The sequence below is a fragment of the Oryctolagus cuniculus genome, chromosome 3, assembly GCF_051225735.1.
Source record: "Oryctolagus cuniculus isolate XC-2025 breed Fujian yellow rabbit chromosome 3, ASM5122573v1, whole genome shotgun sequence".
NCBI classification, from domain to species: domain Eukaryota; kingdom Metazoa; phylum Chordata; class Mammalia; order Lagomorpha; family Leporidae; genus Oryctolagus; species Oryctolagus cuniculus.
The window spans coordinates 74345413-74355898 of NC_142869.1; the positions used below are offsets into that span (position 1 = coordinate 74345413).

Below are 10486 nucleotides of genomic sequence, written 5' to 3' on the forward strand. Positions count from 1 at the left end.
ATATGGATGTCTGTTTCTACATTTGCCATATATTTTGTCAATTTTCATGAGTATGTGTTCAAAAGTATAACTCTAAAGTCAACAGAGATTGAATGGAAATTTTTCTGTTGTCTCACTTTTCTTAATTTGCAATGATAAAAATGCCATTGTGATATCTACTTGGAGTGTTTTCTAATCACTATATATGTAGCTGAAAGATATTATAAAAATATAAACAAAAAGGATTGCATCTGTGGAATAAAAATGAAAAAAAAAAAGAATAGCTTCATATTAAACATCATCCCTAGGTTATATTTCTTGAGATATCCTCTTGTTCCAGCATAACTTCATGAATATAACTATATATCCCTTGTTTTCATTAAATCAACTATTGTTTTACTTGATATTCAGGAAGGACAGACTAACTGTTACAAATTTATCAGTAGGAATAATTGAAGCAGTATTCATGAAATAATTTAGTTTTGCACTTTTCCATTGCTATAATGCCTTCCATGAAGGCTAATTAGCCATTAACAAGAGTAAGACTATGAGCCTCCCTGCTAATTGTCATTAGGTTAAAAAGAAGCAAAGTATTAAGTTTTCTTCCCCATGAAAACCTGAGATCATTTATTAATTCTTTATGAAATTCAACTATAGCATCTTTTATGTAGGGGCCTAATAAGTGTAATAAATTAAAGTAATTCGAGTTGAAGTAGTAGTTGCTTTTTTTTTTTTTTTTGACAGGCAGAGTGGACAGTGAGAGAGAGAGAGAGAGAGAGAGAGAGAAAGGTCTTCCTTTTTACCGTTGGTTCACCCTCCAATGACCGCCGTGCTGCGGCCGGCGCATCGTGCTTATCCGAAGCCAGGAGCCAGGTGCTTTTCCTGGTCTCCCATGGGGTGCAGGGCAAAAGCACTTGGGCCATCCTCCACTGCACTCCCTGGTCACAGGAGAGAGCTGGCCTGGAAGAGGGGCAACTGGGACAGAATCCGGCGCCCCAACCGGGACTAGAACCTGGTGTGCCGGCGCCACAAGGCGGAGGATTAGCCTATTGAGCCACGGCGCCAGCCAGTAGTTGCTTTTAACTGATCATATAAGTATGAATGTGATGCTACTTAACAATGCTGCTTTCCCTGTCTTCTACATTTGAATAAATTTCCCCTTTAGCTGGTAGACATAGTTGATATATGACGCTATAGTGTACTGGAATCACTGATGCATGACCGTCATCTGCCACAAAATCACCTAGACTGTACATTTGGTGGTTTAAGTAGATTACTTATCATTCTCAAAAACCGCCTGTAAAACAGAAGATTTAGATGCTTGTATTTGCAAGGTTAAGTGTCATTCAGCTTGAGATGTGACAGGTTTTAGGATTAAAACATAGATAACTGTGGTCCCAAAGCCTTCATTTTTCTATGTCACTCCCATGTGTCCCAACAAAGATTAAAATGTCCCACTCAAATATATTTGACACATTTTGAGTTAGTAAGTTAGAGAAACTGGAGACCTGCAAAGACACAGGAGACTTTTTGTACAAAGAAACATTGATCTATAGAACCAGGTTCTGACACCTCCTTGTCTGTCTAGGAAAGGTCTTGCATAGAAAGAAAGTTTAGGGGTCTGACACCTGAAACAGACAGAGGATACCATAGGTGGCCTCCTTATGACTGTTGCCTGGGAGACTTACTGCATCTGTGACGAGTTCCCCTCAATCTCACATAGATTGCCAATGTCCAAAACTCAGCAGCCTCAAGCTTCTGCTTCATCCTGCAGCTCAAAAAGCTATTAAAGCTTCAACCACCTGGCCCTCCTTTGCATCTTCAACTGTGTATGTAGGACAATAAATTTTGTTTTTGCCCTGTGTTGTCAGATTTTTCATGGATTAAAATTATGAAAAATTCAAGGGAAAAGAAAAAAATTTCATATTTTTTTCTACAGACCTCACTGAGCTCTGGCTAAAAATATTACCATTTTTTAGATGCTTGAGTTAGAAAGAGAGGGGAGAAACTGTGCCTTGGAGGAGCTTAGGCCTAGTTATGGAAACAAAGAATGTACATAAAGAACCATCAACATAAGACCACATATCAGAATTGTTTTTGTGGGAGTGGAAGGAAATCAAGTCCCCATTGCAGCAGACTATCAAGGAAGCCAATAGAGGCTGTCACACTTCACATGGTGTTACATGTTACATGATTGCTGCATGACGACAAGGTGAGGAGAAAAGGAACATCCCATGTTTACAAATAAACAACAGGCTAGTGAAGTTCCCTACCCAGTCAACTGCAGACTCAGGCTCCCAGCCAATGGCTCCTTACCTTTCGGCCAAACTCAGCTGGTCTGCTGCTGTTCTTTGGAATCTCAAACACACTCCTGAGTTCATCAAGGGCAATGGAGAAGCGCTCAATTCTGCGCCTACCGATCAGGGTGTCTTCCTTCAGCACTTCAGGCGGGCCACATTCCCTACAGTTGTTATCCTTGTCCTCATGATCTTTCTTTTCAGGCTCCAAGCCCAATTTCTCTTCCCCTGAACTGCAGAGCAGGCTTGGGGCATCTGGAACTTCAGTTACTGACATGGCCTCTACTTTGGGCTCAAGCAGCTTCCTTTCCTGAGGCTGGAAGAACCTACACAGACTGCCCCTGGGACAATGCTCGCTCCTCTGGTAATCACTGGATTCCCATTTCTGTCTCAGGAGGTTCAGGGAGCCCTTCTGCATTGGGAATGTGGGTGGCTCCTGGTTGTCCTGCAAAATCAAATGTTCTGTAATCAAAATGTGCTCAGATGTTTCAGTCCCATTTTCATAAAACCTGATTTAGGAGCCCTAGTTCTGGGGGTTTATGTTCAACATTGCTATATAATTTCTGCCTCTTGATTCGACAGTTATACCAGTTAAACTAGAATTAGGCATATTACAGAGAGGACTGGTTTGTATGACCATGGCCACTTGAATATGAAGAGATAAAAAACTAAAATATCAAGATTTGCTTCTCATGTTATCTATGCAAAATTTGTCAATAATTATTTATGGTGTGAAACTTAGAAAATGCTAATCCAATGTTTAGTATTCTGAGAATAGGGCAATTTAACAAATGTAATATGAAAGCAAAGGCGTTCATTTCCTGCATGTAATAGTTTAAGACTTCCTTTTGGAGTTGCTGCTTTCTATAAATGTCTTACTTTAGAAATAATAGACTAATAGTTAACAGTTATTAGGTTTTTGCTGTAAGGCAAATTCTTTGTTAATAGCTCTATATGTATAAATTATTTTCACCTCTACACTATGACAATGAATTACTCACTACTAGTATTACCATTTTGCTTATAAGGAAATTGAGTAATAAACCGCCCAGAATTCTGAGCGACAAAACCTGGATTTGAAATATGCCTATTTACCTCCAGAATTTGCTGTCTTAACTACCAGGAGTTAATGTTGCTTTGTACTTTAAATGTCTAATTCTCATCTTATTGTGAAACTGACTGTAATATAATCTTATTTTAGAATTTTGTGGGAAGTAGAAAAAAACCAAATGGCAAAATATACTCTTACTAGAAAAATATACAAAACACACACACACACACACATAATCATGAACAGCAAGAGTTGTTATATGTGAGCATGACTTTTGCCATGGAAATAGCTACTTTCTGTTCTAACCCTGAGATTTTTTTTCATCACTGCAAGTTTGGGGTTTTATAAAATAAATTTTGCTCATAAGGAATTTTGGAATTTCCTGGAAAAGTATCTATGGGTATGGTAAATAATAACACTTAGATGAGGGCTGGGAAGTATTTCAGTAGGTCACCTAATACAATAACCTCAGACTTCTTTGCCTGTCAACCACATTATGAAAAACACTTTATACATTATGACTCAGTGCACATATGAGATTAAAAAATGTATGTCAAAAAGAAACAAACTCTTGCTTTCATGAAACAATACATTCTCTTTTCATGAAAATATCTGGTAATATTTTCTGTCCTGATCTCTTTCCCTTAAAAAAAAAAAAAAAAGAGTACTACTCCCTTAATTGATCTGGTGGTATGCCAATGATTCATAGAATGTTGGATATCTTTATTCTTACAGCAGGAGTTAAGCCCCAGGTTGAATTTTCCTAACTGTTTGACCTTGAAATGGCTTCATTGGTAAGATAAATATCATGGCTTTATTTTGAGGAATAAATTAGACAGTACATATAAAAATTCTAGTGTGTATTAGACCCCCCAATGACTATTAATTCAAGTCCTTGCTCAATTTCGGGCTAAATCAACATAATTTTAATTACTCAAATATTGATGCTACACATGAGCCTCTTAGATAGGAGTGCTTAGGAGAAGAGAGGAGGATAGTTGAAGACACGAATCCATAGTGTGAAGAGACTGGAAAATTTGGCTTTATAATATTATTAACTAATAAGTTTGGATTAATCATTTACTATAAAAAGTCCCAATAAAATAGTAGCACCAAATAAGACCTGGATATCTCTTTGGGAAATTGATCAGTACTTATCAACTCATTTTGTCTGTATCTTTTGTGTAAATGGACTACAGACAAGATCTTATTAATTTGGGAATGGTTCAAACTCTGTCACAGCTGGTAGTGGTGACCTCATGAGGTTATTTAATGAGAGAACTGTTTTTTTTTTTTTTTTAAGAATCATTTATTTAGTTGAAAGAAGAGTTACAGAGAGAGGTAGAGACAGAGAGAGAGGTCTTCCTTTCACTGGTTCGCTCTCCAGATGGCTGCAACAGCTAAAGCTGCAGCGATATGAAGCCAGGAGCCAGGAGCTTCTTCTGGGTGTCTCACATGGATGCAGGGGCCCAAGGATTTGGGCCATATTCCACTACTATCCCAGGCCAAAGTAGAGAGCTGGATCAGAAGAGGAGCAGCTGGGACTAGAACTAGTGCCCATATGGGATGCCGGTGCTTTAGGCCAGGGCTTTAACCCGCTTCGCCACAGTGCTGGCCCCAAGAGAACAGTTTCTAAGCCAACCTTGAATAGTTAGGAAAGCAAAGCAGAGAAAGACAAAGTAACACATGAAATAAATCCGTTTTCTCCTATGGCAAATGAAGTCTTAATTATTAAAATTGATTTGGACCATCTGGTTCAGGATTGAAATGGAATAGACACACTTCCTTCAATTCTTCCTAAATAGACGAGGACTCTGAAAAGTACAGCAAAGGCCAATTGCCTGGGGACCTGGCAACTAGGGAACAACAGGGTAGCAAATTCTCTGAGTTTTCTCTTGTGCTTCATATATCCAGAAATGGTGGCTAGAAGAGCTGAAGTCCACAAACTTCAGTAGGAACAAAGAGCATTCCTCAAGGAAAGCCTGCTCTCTTGAGCCAAAGCCGCAGCAAAAGTGCAACTAAAATGCTAACATAATACTCTCTGGTTTCCTCGCAGACAAATCATATCAAATTCTTGAATACAAAATCAAAATAAAAAGGTCTTGAAAGCAGTGAGGAAAAGATGACACCTTGCCTACAGAGGAAAAATAATTTGAGTGACAGCAAATTTCTCATCAGACACTGTGGAAGCTGGAAAAAAGTGGCACAATATTTTTCAAACATTGAAAGAGAATAACTGCCAATCCTGGATTCTATGTCCAGTGAAATTGTATTTCCAAAATGAAGGCATTCTCAGATAAAGAAAAACTAAGAGAAATTGTTGTGAGCAAATCTATCCTAATAGAAAGGCCAAGGAAAATTTTTGAAATAAAAAAGAATAGATTTTTTAAAACCTTGGAGCACCAAGGAGGAGAAAAGAACAGAAAGATCAAAGTCATGGATACATACGCTATACTGACTTTCTCCTCTAGAAGTATATCTATTTTGCTTGCTGGTTGAAGCAAGACCTTTATATTTGTTTTACATGTCACTCAGACTGTCACCATTCTTATACTAAGAGACTATGTAAGCTATGTGTATACTGTGGTACTTTAAGAAAACCTCTGAAAAATAATATATGAGATATGTTAGAAAAAACACTATAGATATATCAAATGTGGGTTTTTTTTTTTAATTTATTTATTTATTTCTAAGTCAGAGTTCCAGAGCCAGATGGAGAGACAGAGAGGTTTTTCATCTTCTGGTTCACCCTTCCCCCCACTCAACTGGCCACAACAGTCAAGGCTTAACCAGACCAATGTCAGGAGTTTCAACTGGGTCTCCCATGTGGGTGGCAGGGACCCACACACTTGGGTCATCTTTTACTTCTTTCCCCAGGCCCTTAGTAGGGAGCTAGATTGGAAATGGAGCAGCCAGTCTTTGAACCAACCCTCATATGGGATACCAGCATCACAGGTGGTGGCTTCACCTGCTATGTCACAATGCCAGCTCCCCCCAAACTCATAGAGAGGGGCCGGTGCCCTGGCGCAGTGGATTAATCCTCCATCTGCGGTGTCTGCATCCCATATGGGTGCCAGTTCTAGTCCCGGCTGCTCCTCTTCCAATCCATCTCTCTGCTGTGGCCTGGGAAAGCAGTGGAAAATGGCCCAAGTCCTTGGGCCCTTGCACCCACGTGAGAGACCAGGGAGAAGCACCTGATTCCTGGCTTCAGATTGGCGCAGCTCTGGCCATTGTGGCCATTTAGGAAGTGAACCAGTGAAAGGAAGACCTTTCTCTCTGTCTCTCCCTCTCACTGTTTGTAACTCTACCTCTCAAATAAATAAATAAAATCTTTAAAAAAAAAAAGACTCATAGGGAGGCATGAAAAAAGGTAGAAAAAGACATAAAACAGAAGGACCAAAGAGAAAACAAACTAAAATTGTAGATTCAAGCCCTAAAATTTCAATTATTATATGAAATTTGAAAGGTGGAAACATACAAATTAAAAGAGAGTATGTGATAGATAAAACCAACTTATCCAACTATAGATGTGAGGGCATTATGCTGAATTAAAGAAGGTTATCTCAAAAGGTGACAAATATATGATTCAATTTATATAAGAATAAAATTATTGAAGTGACAAAATTACAATTATGTAGAACAAAATAGAGGTTACTAGGGGTTATGAATGTAGGGGTGGAGTAGATTTGACTATAGAGAGGTAGCACAAGAAAGGTCTATGCAGTTTGTAGATAAGTTCTCTATCTTGATAACTGTGTCAGTAAAAGGAATATACATGTGTGATAAATGGTAGATAACCACACTCATATGCACACATTTTGCCAATGCCAATTTCCTTGTTTTTATAATGTACTATAAAATATAATTATTGGAGTTAACTGGATTTCTCACTACATCTTTGCAGCTTCCTGTGAATCTATAATTGTTCAAGATCAAGCAAATAAAAAAGCGATTTGGTGGTCACTACTCTAAGCTTTCTTTCTCTTGTAGGAGAAGGTGGGAAGCATAGATAGTAGTACTAATGTTCACACTGTGCAGGGACAGGGTGGTGAAGCACTGGGCTGTGGTCCGAATGAGAATCCACATAACTGCATCGTTGCCTCTCAGGTCCAAATGCACCCTCCAAGATGTGCTGACTGAATCCCTTTAGGCTCTTCTTTAAAATGAGCACAATGTTTAGTTTTCTCAATAGAAGATACTGGAGGGACATGGCGGAAGCTATGTCATTTCCTCCAGGGCTGGATGTCGGCAGTCGTGACTGCGCGATCAACCAGTGGAGCCTGCCCTCCACAGGTATAGAGTGCCATTTCTCTGTGATCTCATGCCCTGGCCTGGGGAATCTCCTTTCCATAGCCCTCTCAGGATGGAAACCAAACACATGCATGCTGGAAGCCTGGAAGGTCACACAGGGATCAACTGTTCATGCTGTAAAGCCCTGAGCATCCTGTATGCAGCCTTCCTCTGGACTAGGAGCTAAATAGACCGAGGCTCCTTCTCCAAGCCCCTGCACACACTCTGTGCCCTGGAGGCCTCTGCCTTGGCAAGGCATCCCGACTCCCACGCTGTGACCTTGCCACACTTTCCAACCTCTGTTATGTCTGCACTCTAGAGGGTGATCTGTTCCTCCTCTAAAACAGCAGCTCCCCTCCCCACAGCGGGCTGAATCCCTCTTTCTGCAAGAAAGTCTGGACCCTTAGGAGTTTCTTAATTGCTCTCTCTCAGTCGCATGCCACCACATGGACTTTCCTTGTAACATTTATTCCTGTTTAATCATAGTTGTTCATTCTTTATGCTAACATCTCCTGCTTAACTCTTTGAGTGACTGTATTTTATTCTTGGACCCAAACTGCTATAATGTTCTTGCTCAGTAAGAGGTATCTGCTCTCCAATTCCATCAGTAGTTCATGTTGGCATGTTTTCCGTATTGTCAGTGTTGACCCCTGCCACTGTGCCTCTTATTAGCAATTGTAGCGGGTGTGATGTGAAGTGGGGGAAATTCTTCTTCTCATACCATTTGGCCGGGGAATAACAACAGGTATTGCCATGGGCAGCATTTCCCTAATTTTTTCCATTGAACCAATGTTCAGGAGAATGTTATATCACACGTTCTGAAGAACGTCTCACACAACATTCTTCAGAAAATACTGAAACAATTATGTGAACAAAACGTTTAAGAAACTTAATCTATATCCCACTTGCATGACTTATAATGTGTACTTCCTACTAAATGTTGTGAAAAGTCATTCTGGAGAAAAAACAAAAAACACCACAGAAGCCTAATTTGTTCTAAACTTCTCTGACCAGGAAGTCTTTTGTTATAAATTGCCTAAAACATCTTCATGTGTTAACTTTTCATCAAAACTATTTTGATCAATGGTGACAGAAGACAAAAAACACTAATTATAGAAGGCAAGCCTCAGTTCCTTTCTCACTTTATGTTTGGCAGCAAAATTGATTATTCATTTCATTTAATCATGACTCTGACAAGTTCTTAAGAAGTACTTTGTGTTAAGTATTATATTTAACCAATAACATTTTGAAAATATTTTTATCTTGGCTGGCGCCGCGGCCCACTAGGCTAATCCTCCACCTGCAGTGCCGGCACCCTGGGTTCTAGACCTGGTAAGGGCGCTAGATTCTGTCCTGGTTGCTCCTCTTCCAGTCCAGCTCTCTGCTGTGGCCCGGGAGTGCAGTGGAGGATGGCCCAAGTGCTTGGGCCCTGCACCTGCATGGAAGACCAGGAGAAGCACCTGGCTCCTGGCTTCGGATCAGCGTGGTGCGGAAAAAGGAAGACCTCTTTCTGTCTCTCTCTCTCACTGTCCAAAAAAAAATTTTCATATATATACATTTTCATATATGCCTGTCAAAAATATTTTCATCTTAATACTTAGCTGGCACCTTTAAAAGACCACATGATAAGGCAAAACTGTGATATACAAAAGGAGAAGACTTCTCTGGCATTCAGAAAATTGTATGGTAAGCTAGAACCTGAGTATGTATGGACAGAGGAAGATAAATGTGCACTTTTAAGGCATCTGATTAAAAAAATGCAGCAGAAATGAAGATCCAAAAGGGCTTTTTAGGTGATGTCCTGTGACCATGATGCAAAGGCAGCACCCCCTGTTCACATCTGGGGAAGTAAACTTCGATGCATGTGTGATTTACTTCTATTCACGTGTCCAGAGGCTGCTGGGCATGGCAGAGCCGGCCTGTCACCTGTCTAGTCACCTAGGTGAGAGATGTGCCTGAACATTTCCCTTCCTTATCCTTCTGTTGGTCTCTTAGTCTTCTGATTTTCCTGCTATGATAGGAACTTTGCAGACAATGCTCCTTCTGGCTTTGTACCCTTCTCTCACTGTTTTCCTGGCATCTGTTCACTGCTCCTGTTCTCTGTTTAGATTAGGACTGTCTCAGTGAAGTGCTTTTCACTTACAAAAGATGTTGTAGCTCATTATGTAAGCTTCCTCACAAAATGCTCTAAACTATGTAAGTGGTCACAATTAGAGTTCAAAATTTTTTGTGGCTATTTTATTCATGTCCATCTCATAATCTGCACAATCTAAGAGGGCTGGCTTCATGTTTTTGTTCAGCAGTTTACCCTTGGCCTCCTAGTGCCTGGCACAAAATATGGGTATGATATGAACTTATTAAATAGAATTAATGGTAAAATTAAAATTAGTGTTTTTATTACAAATCATATGTTAAAAAGTGTTCTTTTCCTTCTCATAGGATAAATCCAATTAAATACATTTTTAAGAAGTACTTAAAGTGATTTTACAGCTGGTAATCTGAAATCCAAAGTTTGGGAAAAAATAATAAGTAATGGCTTACAGGTACTTACAGAGATCAAATCTGCTGAGATTTAGTAAATACATGAGCTGACATTCACCTTAGGAATTCAAAACTATCTCATGTTGCCCCAGGTCATCTGCTACCTTGTGTGAAAAATACCAATTCTGCAGAAAGGGCTTTTAAGGGAGGAAAAGAAATCTGTGGCCAAAACTAATATGTCAGTGTATTAAAGACTATATTCCTACAAATGTGTTCTTATGTCTTGTGATTTCTGTAATTGTAAGAATTGTCTTGTTATTACTGTAACATTGAGCTTATTTATAATAATAATAATAATAATGTTAAGGTTGTGGGCCATTGCATAAAA

General features: G+C 39.4%; 1 protein-coding gene across 1 annotated transcript; it reads right to left on the reverse strand.

Annotated features, from left to right (window-relative positions):
* Positions 1-2268: 2268 nt before the first annotated feature.
* LOC149127394 (uncharacterized) lies at positions 2269-7537 on the reverse strand. Its single transcript, XM_089328659.1, has 2 exons — positions 7385-7537; positions 2269-2721 (listed from the first exon to the last, which is right to left on the reverse strand). The coding sequence occupies exons 1-2, from the start codon at positions 7535-7537 to the stop codon at positions 2269-2271; spliced, it is 606 nt and encodes a 201-aa protein (XP_089184785.1).
* Positions 7538-10486: the final 2949 nt, after the last annotated feature.